This window comes from Galleria mellonella, unplaced genomic scaffold (genome assembly GCF_026898425.1).
Source record: "Galleria mellonella isolate WM207_F2 unplaced genomic scaffold, CSIRO_AGI_GalMel_v1 utg300, whole genome shotgun sequence".
In the NCBI taxonomy this organism is placed as follows: Eukaryota; Metazoa; Arthropoda; class Insecta; order Lepidoptera; family Pyralidae; genus Galleria; species Galleria mellonella.
Genome location: NW_026442068.1, coordinates 3,855,646 through 3,877,210, shown reverse-complemented (window position 1 = coordinate 3,877,210; position 21,565 = coordinate 3,855,646). Strand labels below are relative to the sequence as shown.

Here is a 21,565-nt window from a genome sequence, read left to right as displayed (position 1 = left end):
ATCCTTCTTACAACATCACCAAAGCCTATCTACGGTTGTCAATCCGCTTGCCAACACATGAATGGTACCTTTTGTATCACAGTGTATTTTGTGACATATACAGTGCCGTTCATCAGGTGGGCCGTCAGTTTATTTGCCTTTCAATGTCGCTTAAAACAATTATGTCTAAACATACACACTTATTTAAAGGAATTTTGATTAATTATAATACTGTGTAAAATACATAATAGTTTATTTTGTTCAACATACAATACAGATAGTTACCTTTACATGCAGGTCAATTAATTTTCATCAACAACCACAAATATAACTCTTAGTACGTAGTCAAAGACATCAGATACAAAACGTTTTTAGAACAACATTCAATTTAGTACCTACAATGTAGTCTCCTATATGAATATACGGTTTCAGTAAAAGAGTATAAAATAAAAACAATATTTTATTATAGAATACAAGTAATGTTTACTTGTTTGTGCTTAATTCTATTAATAACTTTGGTGGGAAAAAAAAAAAGTTAATAATTTCCATCAATAAAAATAGACACTGTTAAGCATTTTATAAGATAAAATAAACAAGTATTTTCAATACATGTTAACACTTAACACTATGTTATTTAAATAATGAGATACAAAGAAAAGTAATATACGTACACATAAATAGGTACTTTATAAGTCGAATAAAGCTTTTGTTTGATTCACGATTAATATCAAGTATACATGTTCTTCATGCACATTTGAGTGTAACACGAAGAGAAATTTCTTCAAATATTGAAGACAATATTTTCGATTATTTATTTAATAAAAAAAGAAATAACTAAATCAAAGTAAAATATTATTAAAAATATTTTTTTTAAATTACCTATCAGTAGTGTTATTACACTGGAAATCGCGTAAGTAGAATGCCCTCTAGTGTTAAATTTCTAGAGCACCTTTTTATATTTCGATGTTCACAAAGGTTTCTGATGTGGCTTGTATTTCTTATAGCTACACTGGGAAAGCCAAAAATTGAAAGCCGAATTAAAATAAGTAGTAACAATCACATATAGACATGAACAGTATTATGAACACATATGCAATGTACCTAATATACATTGCTTGTCTAATAACTACCGTTTTAAATTTTGTGTCTCCGAAATTGCAACACCCGTGCACCATTATTGGGTCTAGAGATAGTTTAAAAGCTCCAGCAAATTTTAGAGAACACATGGGTGCCAATTTTGGGCTAATTGGTTCCAATTTTAGGCTTAATAAAACAAGTTACAAAGCTATACCAGCAATAAATACAAACACGTGGGAAAAGTTGTAGAAAAACCAATATAAAATTGTGAGTTCGCATGGCACTATTTCTCTGTATCAATTTAGAGTTTGTACCAGGGAAATACCAATTTATTACGTCAGTTCAGTTGAAGTATACAAAGATATAATTTTTTTTTTTAAACTTTCCAGGTTTTATTCATTTCAATAAAGACCTCTCTTTCAACATACAATTTTTTATATTTTTACTGTAGTAAGAAATAAATTACAAGATATTTACAAACCGAAATGAATTGACTTATTTAATATATCTAGGTTACATGTCATAGTAGAATTAAATCAATAAAATAAAATATAAAAATATCAAATTACGCAAAAAATAATAATCATGAAAATAAAATTTCACAACAATTGCATATGAATTATAGATTAAAAATATCAGGTACCTTGTCAGTTCACACTAGGGATTTTAAACGCGATATTTAAAAATAAAAGTCGCGTGTTAATCTCATTTGTTTTCACATTTCTTACGGAGCATTTCTGGATGAAAGTCATCGCGTGGCTTGTTATTCCACCGATCACATATCGGGCAACGTTAAGTTCAGAATGTAACGATTATTATAGAATACCTAATAGGTAAACCGTTTCAAATTTTGCCATTAATTGACATTATTTTAGACCAAAAATCTAGATATATTGTTACGCCCTTATTCATAAAAACTAAAAACTAAATAAAAAATAATAAATATAAATCTATATTAGCTATTTTTTCCTTTGAATTAAAACTCAATTTTTTTTATAACACGGGGCAAACGAAAATGCGGCTCACCTGATGGTAAGTGACAACCGCCGCCCATGAACACCCACACCACCAGATTAGGCACTGCAGGTGTGTTGAGAAGAGAATTTGACAGAAAATGTACCTAATAGTTAAAATGGATATGTAGAAGATTTGTTTTTTATGAATAAGGGCGTTAATGTTTAGTTGTAGTAGACAAATTTATTTATTTACTAATATAGAAAACAGATTACAATCAATTTAAACACTGCAAATAAAATAATTATAATTATATGGGCAATAGTATTACGTTTCAGTGGTTTTAATGAGACATTTGACTCTTACTGAAATACATCTCAATAATCCTGTATGGAACGCTTTCTTTGGCACAAACATCTAATAAAACTTAAATACGAAATTAATAGCAATATAGACATATTAAATTAAAACATATTTTTAGTAATAGAACACAATGAGATCTATGGCAAGCATTTGGAAAATATTTATTCATACATTTATTAATTTATATTAAAATTAAATGACAATTTAAAAAAATATTATTAGTCAGGTATTAAAAATATATACAAAAGGGAATGTTTCTCGAAGAGTACTCGTATTATAAGAGAAATGTCAGATAAAATCCCTGTAAGACAGTATATAAATATTTGTTATTTTAATCTATTGTCATGGGCCTCTTCCTTACCTATACACACAGTATTTCAATGATAACGTTTTAGTTCAGGAAACACTTCCAGTAGGACTACTTCGAATAGTTCCTGAAAAAAGATAATAAAAAGATAAATACTTGCTTTACGACCAAATAGTTTTCTTCTAATAAAACATTCAAATTTAAATTAATTATAAAACTGGTATACAAATTTATCCTGGTCAACAGATTCGGGTCTCGCGAAGTCAAGGACAAAAACTAGTTCGTATATTTTTTTTTATACAACTTAGAATGGCAAACAAGCTGACGGTCCAGCTGATGGAAAGTGATAACTGCCGCCCATAGACATGAGCAGTACCATGGACACAACAGAGTATACTGTTTCGCCCATGATACCCCCCATGCGTTGCCACTATATACAATATCATATATAATAATATAGTAGTATTTTCTATTTGATGGATCCTCAATGTCCAACACAGACTGTTCTATAAATCTATTCAGTAAGATAATTATAAAAATTAAAAAAAATAAAAATGCCATAACCAATAAAAGTGAACGTCTTAAACGACTATAAATATAAAAATAGAACAGCGATATATTTATTTAAGAGAATTTGTTTTGATAATTTAAGAATAATCTATAATAAAACATAAATCTCTCGATAGGTATCCACCTTGTATTTCCAGCAATTCCGTTCGAGTGCGTTTCGGATACACCACAGAACAAGATGGTTCAAATTCAAACGAATTGTGTTATCGGGAGGTTCAACTTTTTAGTCTAATGTATGTATTTTTAGATATCAAAATTTATGATAACAATAATGAATAATTAAACATTATTAGTACATAAATAAATTATTATTTGTATGGCTCTTGTCTATGAGGTAGTAAACCTCAATACAGAAGATGATTAATTAATATTAATGTAATTAATAATTTCTATTACACATAAATACATATTTATTTTGGTAGATATGAACACTAAGCAGATGTGAAGTAACCTGAAATGCGAAGTACAAAGCCGATTAGAATGGAAGATCATTATAGACGCCCGCATTCCAATCCAGGAGACAAAGGAAATTAAGTCAAAAATAGCAAAAGCACTCAAATTGTTGCTGATGTACTGGCAACTATTAGAACTATGTATATATTTATTGTCTCCTTTTTTATTTCTTTATCTTTCGAATTTTTAGTCATCGATTGTTTAAATGTAAGACGTAAGACAATATAAGATAATATTGTGATGTCGGAAACAAACAGATATATTGGTATTCAGAAACCCAGTGTCTGGCTCGATGGACCAAAAAATCTTTGTATTTTGCGAACACTTGTCGTGTCATTTCGAATTGATCGGCTATCCCAATGACAGCTTGAGTCTTACAAGTGTGTTTTTAGCACCGAGCGGACAAAGTAATAATTTTAGAATGCGATCGCACGATTTGTATGATAGTGGCTGTTTATACTCAACAACTATGAGAGAGGCGTAGGCGGCGCCGTACTACCGGGATTTATATCAGTACAAGTTCGCGTGTTTTGTTATAAAGAAATTTAAAAACTTAATTACCTGCTCTTTGTATTTCATACAGAGGTGGTAAAGACTGGAGATACTAGCAAATATAAAAAAATAGAATAATTAATTAATATTTAAAAAAAGAGAATAGTGATAGTGTATATATTTAGACAACTATTGGACATTGAAATTGTTTCCTCGGTGTCTGTGCGCGCGACTTTAAACAGTGACAATTTTTTTTAAATCAATCTGTTAATTTGATAACGAGTTCGAAACTGTCTATTGAAATGCCTATTCTGTTTAGTGCGGTGGCGTGTAATAAAAGATTATTAACAAAATTTGCTTCTTGCGATGGGAACTTTATGGAAATAGTTGAGGAAGTGATATCTAAAATTCCATGTCGGAATGACAAAATGACATATTCTCACGGTCATTACTTGCTTCACTATATTGTACAAGAGAAATATTTCTACTTTTGTATTACAGACAAAGTGAGTACATATTTAGAATTAAAATAAACAACAAACAATTTTCAAGATAAATTAAAATAGTTTATTACTATCTCATATATGAATAATAAATCTAGAGTTTTCAAGTCATGTTTTGTACAAGAGCATATTGTTACTTTTCAATTCACCTTTCATACAAATAACATAATTGTGTATTTCTATAAATTATCATTTTTTTTAATTTCAAGGGAATTTTAATACATTTCTATTATGATAATTTTATAAGTATGATTAATTAGTAGATAACGAACGTGTTTTTTTAAGTCAATGTTTCATGTTCATAAAGAGTTACTTTAAATATAAATTAAAATACAAATAATTCTAATTTATAAATCGACGGAATTATCACACAGATATAAAATACAGACAGATATTTACACATATATAAAATAAAACATGGTATATATGTTTATCAATAAATTTAAACAGATATCTATATACATATATAAGAGAAAATGAACAAGCTCGCTGTGTTTTGTCATTTGCGACAATTGTTTCGACTTCATTGAAAGCCTTCTTCATGGGACATTTGGCGATTTACGTCACAGCGTCTCGCCTCGTACTTTTAATTTCCCGTTATATGTATATAGAGATCGAAAAATATCAAAAATGAACATAAGTTTTGAAAATAAAATCTAAATAGTTTATATAATGAAAAATAAAACATTTTTTCGAATGAAATCATCGACCATGTTTTATTATCATTGTTAACACAACGTTTTTACAGAGCTGCCAGCGATCGAGGGCATTCTTATTTTTAAATGAAATACAAAGAAAATTTCAAACGTCGAAAAAGAGTGATGAATTTGCAAACGTGCTGTCTGCGGAAATGTACCGCTTCAGTGAAGATCACAATACTATAACGATAAGAAAGGGAGATTTGGATGAACTGAACAGTATTGGAGTCGGCAGCAGTGGTAAGCAATCTAAAAACAATTTATTTCTTATTACTAAATTATAATAAATGAGTACAATCCTTGTTAATATTATAAATGTAGATGTTTGTTTGGTTACCTTAAAACACCTTAACTATTAATTACTATATAAAATTTAGTATACACGTATTATACTCGTATGGGATAATGAAAGTTAAAGACTACATTTTATCTTGGTCAGTAAACATATCCCCGGTCACGTGGACAAAGTCGTGGGGAAAAGCTAGTATTTCTATAATTGAGAATAGTGTATTCATTTATACATTTTTTTTAATTATGAACAAACTATGAGCAACAAAACGTTTTAAGGTGTGCAAGATTGAAGTGCAATTATTAACTAAGACTTCCGACACTCAAATATTCGTTTTATAGCTTGACGATAATTACATAATCCGTCTTATTTTTTTATTTACAGAAACTATCCTCGGCGAAAAGATATTGTTTGTAAATAACATAGACAATTTACCATACTATAGTGTAAGTAACGCCCTTTATCAATATCGTTTCTATTTCATTTTGCTCTGGGTGTTTATTGTATATTATAATATGTATATATTAGATACGACTAGATATCTAAATCGTGAGCTCTGTTTAGTTTAAGACTAGGTGGCGCTGAGTGATACATCCAGGGCTGTTATTTATTTAAGAATAGGTGGCGACATAGTAGACATATGCTTTGCCATTCTTGAGAACTAAGTTTGTTAACTGATTCGCGCGTATAAAACTATGGTAACCCTGCCTGCACTGACGGTATACGCTGGCGGACCACCAATGAGGGATGATGTGAGAATGAAAGGGCAGGTTAGTTAGCTCATCGTGATTGTGATTAGACACCTGAAATTCACCACTACGATTTCCAGAGGGATTACTTAGTAATCCCTCTGGCAACTATCTGAAATATACCCTATTAGGTATATCGCTAGCAATAGGACTTTTAGCAATAGTACAGTATTTTTATTTAACTTTTTATTTTTATTTCAGACTATATCATACGTGAGAAAAACGCCGGAGCGGGTATTGCTATTAGTCAAGAATACGAACACAAAATTGTATCTAACGGTCGCTGTGATAATTATTTTAATTTTAGGCTTAGCTATATATATATTCGGTCCCACATCGTCTGCTATATTGATTGGCGGGTTGTTATTTTTTTTCTTCCGCTCCATAACATAGTTAATATAATCTTATATGTATTGGATACAAAAATAAAATCTGTATATGACGTCGGCAACCTTCCCACGTCCTCCAGTCGCCATAAAATAAATATTGTACGCGATTTTTGTAGTGTATGGTGAAGTGTTAATGATTTTGGGTCGATAAAAATAAATGTGTGTGCAGACGCGGCATATGTATAAAAACTATTAAAACATTTGTAAAAATAACACATTTTTAATGAAAAACACTTAACTATAAAAAAGCCTACTTATATTATTCTACATACTAAAATTATTAGCTATGAAATACAAATGCGATAGTTTATAAGAATGTTTGTTTTGAATATTTAAATATTACTCACTCAATCACGCTTGAAACAATAATGACAATTGGTATATAAATAAATAACTTTCTAAATTAAAACATAAGATATTTGTTACCCTAACTTAATAAATGTGTAAAGTTATTTGGATGTTTAAACATTTGGATGTATGAATATATACAATAGATTATCCTTGTTAACATACCACCCCCCATAAACTTTTTATTTCAATGTGTGCGACTATATACAGACGTGGTTTTCTATTTGTATTTGTAAGGAAACATCTTCATTAGCGGTACTCATACATTTTTAATTCATTAGACATTCAGAGGCATGTATCGTATTATTGTAGATTAACTCAATCACGCTTTACGCTATGAACGGATTTTAATGAAAGGTACACTGATAGATTATTTATAGCATAATATATTAATTAATATGGGTCATAAAAGGCGACTAAAGGACCTTAATTGCCGAGGGAAAGGCAGCAGCATGCCTCTTAAAACACACCAAAGCCTAACTGCCGTTGCCAACCCGCCTACCAAGCATGACATGATTGGAATATTAATTAATAGACAAAAACTTTTGTTTTTTACACGAGAGCAAATAAGCGGATACAAAAGCTAGTCTATAAGTCAATTAGGAACAATATCTAATTACGTAAAGTTGAAACACCGACCGTGCGACCGATTGATATAACTGTCTATCTGTATGTGTAAGTATAAATATGGTGAGTGCTTAGATTATATAGTGTCTCTATACAAAATATTTCGCTAAAAATTCATGTTTTTATCCACACTACGTGAATAAGGTTACCATAATATACATTTATTACTAAGTATAAAGGAGAAAATATATTGTAAGATTAAAGAAATAAAAAGAACACTTTTTGTTTAAATAATTGAAAACGGCCGCCATTTTAATTAATACATGTATATTAATTTGTAAGCAATACGTGCATTTGTATATTTAGATCAGGGGCTCCAAAACCTTTAAGATATCGGAACGCCCAACAATTACCTTTTATTTTATGGGACTCCATATTAAATAATTACAAATCAAAAATACTGTAATTCAAATAAGAACAAAAGCTTTTATAACAAATGTTTTAAAAGTATAGCACTTTATAATTTGAAGAATGAAATTGTTTCACTGTATAAATAATCTCGGGAAACCCTGGTGACTTTTTTACGGAACCGTTACGTTCCGTGGAACTCACTTTAGAAATCACTGATTTAGATTATATATGTTCCCTAAAAAGTGCGTAGTAGTAATAGTAGTAGTGGTTTGGGGGGAAAGGGATTGTTAGCAATGAAGTTTGACAGCCCCATTGCTAGCAATATGCCCTATTAGGTCGACCACCACGTGTTTCCCCTTAAAAACCACCGTGAACAATTCTTGTTGAATTCGTCACAATGGGCAACTGACCTGCTTCATCCTCACCTATCATCCTTCACTAGTGCCCCGCCGGTGTATACCGTTAGCGCGGGTAGGTAACGTTCCATTATCACCCATTAAAAAATAGAAGTAGCAGTGGTGGTAGCAGTAGTGGTAGTTGTGGTAGTGACAGTGGTAGTGACAGTGGTAGTTGTGGTGGTGACAGTGGTAGTTGTGGTGGTGACAGTGGTATTGTGGTGGTGACAGTGGTAGTTGTGGTGGTGACACTGGTAGTTGTGGTAGTGACAGTGGTAGTTGTGGTAGTGACAGTGGTAGTTGTGGTGGTGACAGTGGTAGTTGTGGTGGTGACAGTGGTAGTTGTGGTGGTGACAGTGGTAGTTGTGGTGGTGACAGTGGTAGTTGTGGTGGTGACAGTGATAGTTGTGGTGGTGACAGTGGTAGTTGTGGTGGTGACAGTGGTAGTTGTGGTAGTAACAGTGGTAGTTGTGGTGGTGACAGTGGTAGTTGTGGTGGTGACAGTGGTAGTTGTGGTGGTGACAGTGGTAGTTGTGGTGGTGACAGTGGTAGTTGTGGTGGTGACAGTGGTAGTTGTGGTAGTGACAGTGGTAGTTGTGGTGGTGACAGTGGTAGTTGTGGTAGTGACAGTGGTATATTAATAGCAGTATTGGAGGGACAGATACTTACATAGAAAAGCTGCTTGTTGTGCGTTGTATCCTGCAGTGTGTGAAACAGTTTGTGCGCACCGCGTGCAGCCGTGTGTGCACCGACCAGCGATGACAGCGCCTCCACTACGCTCTCACTCAATTGTTGCAGCGCTAGCGTTCTCGTATGTTCTGAGTGACAAACATTTTTATTTACACTAGATGTCGCTTACGCCTCAAAAAACGTATAAAATAACCTACATAAACTGTAGGGACTGTAAAGCTTAAAGTAACTTTCAAAGTTATTATGAAATTCTCGTGGACACTGAATCATTCATGAATGTTTTTCATTTCATGTATTCGTACATCATTAGCAAGCTAGAAGAGCCAGGAGGCGAAGGAACCAACTTTCTCTATATACTAATGCATGTTGTGCGTGAAAGAGAAGAAAACTAAATGTAACATAATCCTACACTTAACTATCTTTACATAAATGGAATAAATGGACAGTTTCAACTACGATTATTATATAATTCGAATAAAATATCATCTTTACATCAGCCGTTACCTGTCCAGTGCTGAATATAGGCTTCCCCCATAAGGGGGAGTTAAGGTTTAGTGATGTTTTAAGAGCGACGCTGCTACCCATAACAATAACATAAATATGTTAATTTCAGACTTATAGAATTACTAATTACATGTATTTTCATAGCATTATATAACAAGATCTATTCATTAACAAACAATGTGAGCCAACAATTCCTATGTAAACTTTTAAAACTCTAATATAAGATATCAATTTCACGCTATAGTTACAACCGCGATACGCCAATATTACGACATATGACCTACCTTTATCTTGGAAATTTCTATTAGACACATTCTCGCTAAGAACCCCACCGGGCCACCACGACTTTAGCACGACACTTATGTAGTAATGCAGCATTTGTTCCGAGAACAACCAAGATATTGTCTCCTTGATTTGCCTAAAGAAAAAAAAATAGTAAATAGACATATTGTTTTTAAAATATATGTTGATTTCATAAAAGATTTTATATACATTTAATTGAACAACGGGAATTTAACTAATTTACAATGTCTGTCATTTCTAACAATTGTTCCAATTTCATTCAGAAGTTTAATTCAGAGTGCAGTGTGAGGTCAGACGCCGCAACGTTAATTTTTATTTTTATTTTATATATTAAATATTTTTTAAAGACATTCGACATTTAAAAATAAGTTAAAATAAGTAGAGACAAATATATTTATTTACAATATTAAATAATAGAAAACGACATTAGGAAAGATATACATATCTTATTATATCTACTGGACAACTCGACATATATCATTTAACTGGGATAAAAAGTAGCCTGTGTCTTTCTTTTTTTTTTATACTACTTAGAATGGCAAACAAGCTGACGGCCCACCTGATGGAAAGTGGTAACCGTCGGCTATAGACATGAGCAGTACCATGGACATAACAGAGTATACTGTTTCGCCCATGATACCCCCATGCGTTGCCATTCCTGAGGACTCAGGTGTTATTCCTCTGTACCCAGTAAATTCACGCCATATCCCACCCTTCAAACCGAAACACAGGCATGTAAACACAACTGCTTCACGGTTGAAACACGAATAGGACAGAGGTACTCAAGCAATCGACTTTTGTACAAAGTCTCCCTTTGGTGAAGTCTCCTCTTTCTTTCAGTCAAATGACATATCTTCGGGAAAACATCTGTAGATCTATAAAGATTATTCTAAAACTGTGATATCGCTAGTGAGTAGGTTTACCTATTAATAGTTCGGCCATACGTGATCTGAACAAAAGTGACCAAGGTTTTTCGGAGCCAGCGGAACACACCTCGCATGTCAAACACTTCACTGAGCAGCGCGTACAGCGGTTCCGCTATGCTGTCTCTCTCTTCACCTATTACCGCCACACCTAGGTAGGTATTGATAATCTTTTATATACCTGTCACATGAGTATTTAGTAAATAATTAACACTGCTGACCGGGAATTTCGTCATGGTTGAAATCTTTGGAATTAAACTGATATTGTTATAAAAACCTAAATAAAAAAAAAGTAATTTTATGGTCATGAAAACTTTGTATTCCATACAGTGTTGCCCGTCATGGTAGGAGGACGTACCTACACGCTAGTGTAATGACGATTCTACTTGTCCCCGGTCAGCATAGTGTTAACAATAATAAACTTGGTACTTTTTTTTTATAGAAATTAGTCTTTTAAAAATGAGACAAAACAATTATACATAATCAATGACCATAGACTAATATTATTTCAGCTATTAATTCTATTTATTCATTAATTTTTAATAGGAGACATATCAATATTGTTTATTATGATATGATATTATATGAATAAAAAAGAAAATCCTCTAATATTTTTATCATGATATGCCTTTTTATAAGAAAGTTCAAAATTAGATTTAAATTCTAAATACATTGACGCCATAAAGAGTTGTTATAATTCGATTAGCATTTCTGTATTCTCATTATCTAAATACAAAGAAACCAAATCATTCGTTTCAAGCATGAAAGCCGAGTGAATTTCCAGTCTTATACCTTAAACCATACCACGCAAATATTTAAACATACTTTTGTTTGTGGAATCAGCACCATTGCCATCGAGGTACAACGATATTTCGTCCTCGTCAGCGGAGAGGTGTGAGAATGACTCTTTCTCTTGTGACGATCTATTTGTTGCTTCACTACTTGTACTGTGGAAAAAATTTCTATAATTTAAAAATTTCGTGATTGATTGTAATCGACACACCTGATGTTACAAGCTCACTGCATGGGGTAGAGACGAGAACCCTGTCCGTTTTGAATTTTTTTCAGTTATACCATTATTTTTAGAGTATGACATTCATATTCTAATCACATTTTTAATTATAAAAGCTTTTCATTTTACTACAACAACATCTCCGACTTTACTCACCTCTTAAATAACGTAGAAAAGGAAAACTTATTTTTCTTTGGTAAATCACCCTGTTTTAAATATTCTGAGCTGGGATTTAGGAATGTGTATAAAGCTTCGCATTGATTTAAGCGATCGTCCTCTAAAACAAACTGAAAATAATATAATCGGCACTATTATAATGAAAAACACTATTGTGCATAGGAGGAAGGGGATAGTAAGTAATGGGGTCTCACAATATACTCTATCAGGTCACACGCGGTTCATCCTGGAAACCATCATTATTTATTGTTTTCGTTATTATGGGCTGACCTGCTTTCATCTTCAACCATCAACGCTCACTGGTGCCCCGACAGTGTATACCAATAGCGCAGGTGGGGTTACCATTTCATTATCATTCATTATAAAAAAAATATGTCTACAGTATTTTAATATAATATTAAGTTAAATCGAAATCGTCTCAATTTTAAAGATCTGAGGGCCTACCATGAAAAGTTTTCCGAAAATTCGGAGCCGAATGAAACACAAATTTAATGTTAAAATTACATAATACTTTACCGTTTAAAAACATAAAAAATATGAAAATATTATTCTTTGCGACTTTTATGGTAGGATTCATGACGAACAAAATGTTAAGCTTCATTTACTGGCCCCATTTAGGTGTGAAGAAAAATACGAAATTGAGTCCGAAACTTCGGAATTTCATTTCATGGTAGGCCCTTTGCAAGTCAACTCACTCTAATAAGATTACTTTTCAGTTTATCCATTTATTGGTTATTTATTATAATCGTACTCTCAAGGTAGAATCACTTTTTTTTTAAATAGTAAAACGACGTAGATGTATACACACAAAATCGGTTTATTTTTTACCTTTATATGAAAATGTAGCATGTTAACACAGTAACAAGGAAGGGAATGAAATTATGAAATATCTTTCATGCGACACCAAATTTGTAACTCATTAACTAATCCAGTGCAGTTTTTTTTTTTTTTATATAAAAACGAGCACGCGGCTCACCTAAGTAAGTAAGCAATTACTGCCGCCCATAGACATCCGCAACATCAGGGGTTTTGTAGGTGTATTGCCGGATTTTTAGGAAGGAATATGTTCTTTTATTAAGGGATTTAATGTAGTATCTGTTCGGAAATACTGCTGCTGGGAGTAGGTTCCACAGTTTAGTTGTGCGTGGAAGAAAGTGTCTACAGAAACGCACGGTGATGGAGGGGAAAAATACGAGCAGGTCATCGTTTCCATATTCAAACTTTAACTTTATAATGGAGTAGGTATTAGCTCGACTTAAAATCTACTACAGGCATATATTACGAACAGTACTTTTTTAATTATAAAAAAGGTATCATGAATGTTGATTATACGGTACAGAAATATTTGAAAAATTTACGTGACTTACTTCTAAATACTTCTGAATTAGTGTCTTAGCCTTTTCTAATGAATTTCTATCATTCTTCCCAAATAAAAATTTAAATGAATTCGACGGCAACTCCAAGTTTTTAAGTTCCGAACACATGGGCCTAAGTTTTCGATGTAGTTCCTGAAATAAAAAATAATTATAAAAAATCATAGCGGACATTTTGATATATCGTAATACAAGAACTTCATTTAGCAAAGTTATAAAAAAATCAAATGCTACTGTAACTCGTGTAATAGGAATACACAATCCTACTTGTTGCGGGTTTAGTAGTGCAAAGAACGAAATCAATTATCTCGATTTTACATTACAATTTTTCATACCTGAAATTCGTTAAGGGTCCTTAAAAGCACCCATCCTGTTGATATTTGTTCCGGCCTATTATCTTCGCCGTTTGTAGGCTCTTGTTCAGCCATGTGCACGACTATTACGAATTGTGGGGGTTTGGATTCATCTAAGACCTGTTAAAAATATTTATTCAATTATATATCTTTCTATCGATAAATGACACTTATTGAGCATTAGGTATGGGTACAAGACAAAACCTAAATTTCAATTTAAAATTGTAATAATATTACCGTTTTTATCATACGCATATATTCTAATAAAAAAGTTGATGCTTAGTTGTTTCATTCTCTAACTCAAAACAACCTTAAAAATCGTTACTTTAAATGTGCTATCCCTCCCTTCACCCCTCTGCGATATCCCTCCTCCTCCGGTAGTAGTAAACACCGTTAACAACTGTTATTAATTTCAATAAACAGCAGTTGAATCGCGACCAGTTCTTTATATTTTAATATTTTTAGCGGCAATCTATTATTAATAATAGTAAGCGTCAACAATGTTTCGGAATGAATTAATGTAGGTTGCATTAGAATTACAGTTACATGAATGTCATATGAACTTATTTTATGTAAAAGCTACAAAAATGTAGGATTTTTTTATACAACTTAGAATGGCAAACAAGCTGACGGCCCACCTGATGGAAAGTGGTAACCGTCGCCTATAGACATGAGCAGTACCATGGACATAACAGAGTATACTGTTTCGCCCATGATACCCCCCATGCGATGCCATTCCTGAGGACTCAGGTGTTATTCCTCTGTACCCAGTAAATTCACGCCATACCCCACCCTTCAAACCGAAACACAGCCATGCAAACACAACTGCTTCACGGTTGAAACACGAATGGGACAGAGGTACCCAAGCAATCGACTTTTGTACAAAGTCTCCCTCTGGTAAAAGGATATTCAATATTGAGAATTTAATAATATGAAATTAATCAAATTACCTCAGCACTATTAACAGTGGCCCTCCAGCGGCCCAAGTGCTCCGCCCACGTGTCGGTCCGCGCGAGGTGAGCTTCCAACCTCATCTGCTCTCCAGCCAGTTTCTCCACCTCGTTGGCCAACATCGCCAGCGCTGGTGATTCTGGTTTTAGTGAGGCTCGGAGCGCAGCTAATGCCTGCATAGAACCACGAGTGGATATGATAATTATTAATGTCTGCTTAATAATTAAAGCTGCCTGAATGAAACGTGAGTAGCACAAAGGCATCTATGTAAATAACTTTTGTTTTAATTTTCTTTTCTTCCTGGTCTTTGTCAGTTTTCGAAATAGGTTAATATAACCTTGTTATATTGGAAATTTTACTAATACCAGTATATTAAATTAGAACTAGAAGGTGTCTAAGAATAATTAATATGAAGGGTATTAATAAAAGCAATAAGAGTCAAAACAATTTTTTTTTAAATTTGTCAGTTTGTATATTTGTTATTAGTTTTTAGTTAGCATATTCGTTTTTCCGGCATCACGCAAAAACTACTTGATTAAATTGAATGCGGTTTCCACAACTGCATTGCTGAAGGTCTAAATTAAAATCTAAAATACGTTTTATTTCTATATACCATCTAGATGTAAGTGCCTACTTCCAAAACCACGAGTACAAAGTAGCGGGCAAAAGCTAATACTCATACTAGCTTTATATTTTATCTCAATACAATACCTGAATTTTGTTGTTATGCCGCTCTTGTAGCTGATCGAGCTTCCTCCTCGCGTAGGTGGAGTGCTCCGTGAGGTGCAACGTGCCGCCCACGCTCTCCGCTGACGACGCCGACTCGTTCGACAGCTGACGGTCCTCTATAGGCGATCTTTCACAATTCAAATCTAAAACCAAGTAATAGTTGATAACGACGATCGCAGCGCGCCTCATCGAGGTTACTGGTGACCCAAGAGCTGGTAGCTACTTTGCCCAAAAGATAAGTTTGGCATCCAAAGAGGTAATGCTGCCAGTATCTTGGGTACGCTGCCTCGGTGTGGTGCGTTGGGGAATTACTTATAATTAGTATTAGTATTTAAGGAATTTTATATTAACTTTAATTTATTGTTGTATTGTTTTTATATAATAAGAGCTATTTGTAGTTGATAACTACATACAGGGGAAATCGAACTAAGAACCTACTCATGCTATTCTTACTAATGTTACAAATGTGAAAATGATTTTGTTACATCTTAGCGCCTTAACGAGTGAACCAGGGAGGGATTACCATTTCCGCAGGCGGGGTTACCATTCCATTGTCGTTCATTAAAAAAAAAAACACCGGATAAACCAATCAATATGAAATTTGGCATATCCATACAATTTGTTTATGGAATAGAAAAGGATATACACTACTTTTTATTGCTGTCAGTGAGCATACTGTAATTCCAAAAACGAAGTTGCGGGTAAATCATAGTAAAATATAATCTAGGACAGAAATGTGAATTAATAATTCTAAACAACAAAAAATTTGGAGTCACCAATGTGAAACTCAAATTTTTTTGAGGTTTTCCGTTTCCCTACGGGGAAAATTCTCCAGATTCACTGACGAGACATTATTTTAAAAGCATACTAACTATAGTAATAATAGAAAGACTATTTCTATAGCTATATCAGAATATATATAAATTTGGTGTAATATGTTTACCTTTGTTAGCTTCTTCAGTTGCGAGTTCAGCCATCAATGCAGTATACTGGTCACTTAAAAGAAAGGAAGAGTAATATTTTTCTTGAATAGTATCTACAACTGTGTCTTGTACTTCATAAAACACTTCTGGCCCTTTATCGCCGAGTAGAAAAGCTTCCATCCTTTTTCTAGTATCCTGGAATATTTTTTTTTATACAACTTAGACCGGCAAACAAGCTGACGGACCACTTGATCGAAAGTGGTAACCGTCGCCTATAGACATGAGTAGTACCATGGACGTAACAGAGTATACTGTTTCGCCCATGATACCCTCCCTGCGTTTCCTTTCCTGAGGACTCAGATGTTATTCCTCTGTACCCTGTAAATTCACTGCCATATCCCACCCTTCAAACTGAAACACAGCCATGCAAACAACTGCTAAGCAAACAAATTTTATACAAAGTCTCCCTCTGGTGAAAAATAGTGAAATTTTAAAAATTTAAGAATTTATTTTTAATATGACATAAGCAAGCAATAGAGGTGTTGAAGTGGTGACACAATACAAGTAACGAATTATTGGACATTCACCATTAAACAGAGTTAAAAAGAAGATAAACAGAACCTCAAATTTGTAGAAAGTGAATAACTATTGTGAGATAGTCTATGAGCGACGCCTATGTTCAGTAGCAGACAAAAAATGATTGAAATGTTGATATTTTATTACGTAAACAAAAGTTGACGTAAAAGGTTTTTTGTAGGGTTAAAAAAGTTTCGTTTGGTCTTTAAAATTTTTTTCCTACTCTGGCCCAATATGAAATATTTGTAACTTGATAAGGTATCATACCTTATCAACCTTGATTTCAGCACTGGGCGATCTAATGTAAGTATAAAAAATTTCAGCACCGAGTTGATGCCAACTACTTCTGGGACTGTGCCTCAATTCCTCCACTGCCGTCCAGAAACCAACTAGTCCTTGAGAACACATTGTCTCTAAGAACATTGATAAATACCTTCGTCCTGTCACACTTTCCATCACTTTGTGTAATGGTATATTCTGAAACAAACAACTGTATTATCAGCTGATATACATATTTTTTCCTTGTTCGCTTCATCCTCTAATAGACATATTTAAACACATTTTCAGCTGGTAGAATGGAGAAATAGGGAGGAAAATAAAAAAAAATAAACATTTATTACTGTAATAGAGTGGGAGCAAGAAAAGAGTAATTTGTTTATTTGGTATAAAAAAACAACAGTACTTGACCAAGCTTGGAGTTACAGTGAAGCTTGATCACCGAATGTGTTGTTTTTATTTCATTTTTATTTATTGTATAATATATTGTATTTTATAAAGTTACGTTTTCCTGTTGCACACAGCAAAACATAAGTGTCAATTAAAAAAATTAAAATAAATTAAATTGATTTATTTCTAAATTGTTTCCTTGTATACAATTAAAAATAAAATTATTCATATTAAACGCACATATATATATATAGATAATTATATTTATTAATAATACCTTGTTGTTGCCAGACTCTACAGTGGGGAAGGCTCCATCCCACCCAACCTTCCTCAATGCTGCTTCACACTCGGCTTTAGCTATTGTCAATTGATTTATATATCGCTTGAGCTTCTTAGCATCTGCTATCTGTTGTCTGCTAATATTATGCTGAGTGTTAGTCTTCTCTATAGCCTCTACATCAATGCCTTTTGCACGTTTTACATTTTGTAAGGTAGTGGCTTGCATTATCTGGGTTACAATGTCATATCTGAAATTGTACACAAAAGGAGTGAATATTAAAATTAAGATTTTAATACACATGGGATATCAATAACTAGCTTTTTGCTCGTTATTGGGACACAGCTGTGAAAACTGCCTGCAATTTGGTGCAGAAGTTTTTGTGTGTTGCCAGAGTATATACAATTTTATTATATTATTGTTAATGAGAGTTACAAGATAGGGCTCGATTTGTTAAAATTATTTAAAAATAACTGATATAGAGATTAACAAAGTGAATGGCATTATTGAAATTTATATATAAATATAATAATACATTATGATTTAATATTTAATAACTCAAATTTAAGAGATTTATCGAGCAAGAATGAATGGAGATGTCGGTAGTGCCGCCCTAGACGGACGTATGTTGATCAAATAGGCAAAGTGCTGAAGAAGGGTCAAATTAAAAGTACCCGTAACCGGCGAGCGTGTATGAAAAGATTGATGAATGTGGAAGAAGCGAAAGAGGTTTCTTTGAATCAAAGCATTTGGCGTTCCATTGTTTCTGCCTACCCTAATGGGAGACAGGCGTGACAGATATGTATGCATGTATGTATGTCAAATTTATCAATTTTCGACAAGTGTTCTGCTTGTAAGTCTTTAACCAGTATGACTAATTCTTACTAATATTTATAATTAATGAATATCATGTTAAAAAATAACACTAACCCAGTCAAGTATGCAACACTCAGAATTTCAACAGAAACAAAATGCATTTGCTCACTTACCGTAACCGTTTCAGTGTGTCAACATTATTGCAGTTGTTAATTAGCCTTATGTAGTCCTCAAATGTCTTGGCATACTCATGAGTTCTGACATGCATTGCATTTACTTCTTTTTGAGCTTCCAAATACTGTAATATCTTCTGATTTATATAATCTGGTTCTGTTATGAGATCTATCACTGGACGTAGTACTGCAAAATTATGTATAAAATAATGAATTAGATGTTGAAGTATTATTATGTGAAATTCAACAATTTTTATTGAAATTAATTCATCTGAAATTTCATTACAAATAAATTATCATTTACTATGTGTAATAAGGTTGATAAAAATAAGATTTTTACATTTATTATCCATATTTTACTACAATAATAAATGAACTCTATATGAGTAACATTCTTTGCAAAGCAATTTCTTTTTCAGTATATACAATCACATTACCTTTGCATGCCAATATCTCTGTTACTAGGTATGAAGCGGGTGATAGGGAGTAACAGCGTGGCATCAAGAACATTACAATAAGTTCACTAATTTGTCGTAAGTAGTGCAGTTCAGTTTCAAGAGACATCAAATATGGTGCCAGAGCAAACACAGGAGGTTGATTTAACTCCAATCTAAACAAATCATTTCAATATTACTATTGTTAAGATAACATTTAAACAAAACAAATATACATATCATCATCATCCCATTAACCATCCATTGTAGAATATAAGCCTCTCTCTCACTTTCCCTTAGATACCACTTATGACACCCACGGGAAAGTAAGGGGTGGCCTATTCTACGCCGGGACCACATATATATACTACTTATTAAAATTTTGATAATCATGGAACAATAAATATAGTGATCAATAGGATAAATAAATGAATAATTATATAATGAAACAGAATATATTAAAAACAGTTAAAAGACAAGAACCTTAGACCACTCTATTAGGGATTATAATTGTGAACATATTTATTATTATATATATTTATTTATAGGCAATTTAAACATGATTTAAGGTAAAAGCGATTTTTTATGTCAGTTAACAATATCAGTTCTTTAATTTTTCTTATTTTGTACATGAGATAAAAATATTTTAATACTCACCCACAACTCCTAGCAATTCGTATACGTTCAAAATGTTGAGTGACCCTAATAACCATATCACTAGCTAGCAGTTTTTCTGCATCAACTTTCAGTAACCTTTCATAAAGGTTCTGTACGGCACCCCAAACATGTTCTTTTAATTTATCTATTACAGGCTCAGGTTTATGTGATAACTCCTTTAACCAACAGGTAACAAAGTCTCTTAGCACATAGTCAATTAGTTGCTGCAACTGACTATCAACAGTGCGGCTAAATATTATTGGTAGGTGTGTTCTTTTAGATGTGAGAGGCCAGTTAGTCTGGTCTTCCTGAAGAGCAGAAGAGATAATAAAATAAAAATATATTTTTATCTATACAAAATAATTATAACAAATAAATTTCACTTCAGTGTTGTGAATATACCTGATTCATATACTTTAATAAAAATTTCACTATTCATTTTTGGATTTAGCATATTATGAAGATACAATAGTTGGATCTGAAGTATATCTTTTAAATCATTGTAGTCAATATGATCCAGTCCAGTTATGCATTTAACTAAATATATTTGAGGGTTTGGGGGGAGTCAATAATAAGGATGACTGGCCACATTGCTAATGATATATCCTCTTAAGTAAATCTACATACCATCATCCTAAGTACCAGTACAGTTAACATTTAGTTGAGTTTATTGTGATTAACCAAATTAACGGACTTCATTCTCACTTATCACGGTTCACTAGTATCAAGCACTAATATAAACCAATAGTGCAGGAATGGGTATGGTCAAGTCCTCATTTTTATCCATTAAACAATGTAATCTAATAGTAAACTCATATATATAATATCTAAAGTGGAATTAAAAACTTGCAAATTATGGAAAGTTATTAATATTGGCATGTAGTAAACTAATAAAATTTATAAATAAAATTAGTTTTAGCCTGTAGCAAAAGAATATCATATATTTTTAAGAGTAATACAGACCTTTAGTATTTCTTCCAATTGTTGGACTTCTTTCTCTGCTCTGTCCAGTAAAAACAAAGAGGTTTGATGGGGTGAAGAAAGAGAAACATGACCCCATAGCGTTAACACAAAAATACCCATAATTAAGAATATAGTTAACAAACCTAAATAGAAAAGAGAAAACATTACAGGGAAATACCATGACAAAGCTAGCAATAATGCCACTCCACTTGTTATAATCCAATAAAACATGATTCTTATTAATACTAATCTTAATTAGGTATCATTTTCTATTATACATATAGTCTTACTACGACTCGTTATTTAATACTGTAAAACATTTCTTAGTCAATGGATAACTCTAGTTAGATGTTTTTAACCACTTTGTGTAATTATTTTATTTACATTTTTGATCACATCAAATCCAAATAAGTAGACAAGAACAAGACGAACTAAGCCGTCTGACCGTCTCTAACAAATATAAGGGAGTATGACAGTGACAATTTGACAGTATTGTCAACATAGATTAGTTTTTTTTTTTT

At 32.7% G+C, this 21,565-nt stretch overlaps 2 protein-coding genes across 2 annotated transcripts; one reads left to right on the top strand and one right to left on the bottom strand.

The window, feature by feature from the left end:
- Positions 1–215: 215 nt before the first annotated feature.
- Positions 216–21,509, bottom strand: LOC113523489 (sorting nexin-25). Its single transcript, XM_052895685.1, has 17 exons — positions 21,045–21,509; positions 20,082–20,389; positions 19,428–19,600; positions 18,991–19,177; positions 18,002–18,251; positions 17,326–17,535; positions 16,503–16,677; positions 15,542–15,702; positions 14,830–15,003; positions 13,862–13,999; positions 13,521–13,661; positions 12,133–12,263; positions 11,790–11,911; positions 10,965–11,115; positions 10,023–10,156; positions 9,214–9,362; positions 216–2,807 (listed from the first exon to the last, which is right to left on the bottom strand). The coding sequence occupies exons 1-17, from the start codon at positions 21,273–21,275 to the stop codon at positions 2,751–2,753; spliced, it is 2,892 nt and encodes a 963-aa protein (XP_052751645.1). The 5' UTR covers positions 21,276–21,509; the 3' UTR covers positions 216–2,750.
- LOC113523311 (vesicle-associated membrane protein 7-like) lies at positions 4,300–7,838 on the top strand. The gene is made up of 4 exons (XM_026909228.3): positions 4,300–4,701; positions 5,447–5,636; positions 6,070–6,131; positions 6,636–7,838. The coding sequence occupies exons 1-4, from the start codon at positions 4,498–4,500 to the stop codon at positions 6,825–6,827; spliced, it is 648 nt and encodes a 215-aa protein (XP_026765029.2). The 5' UTR covers positions 4,300–4,497; the 3' UTR covers positions 6,828–7,838.
- Positions 21,510–21,565: the final 56 nt, after the last annotated feature.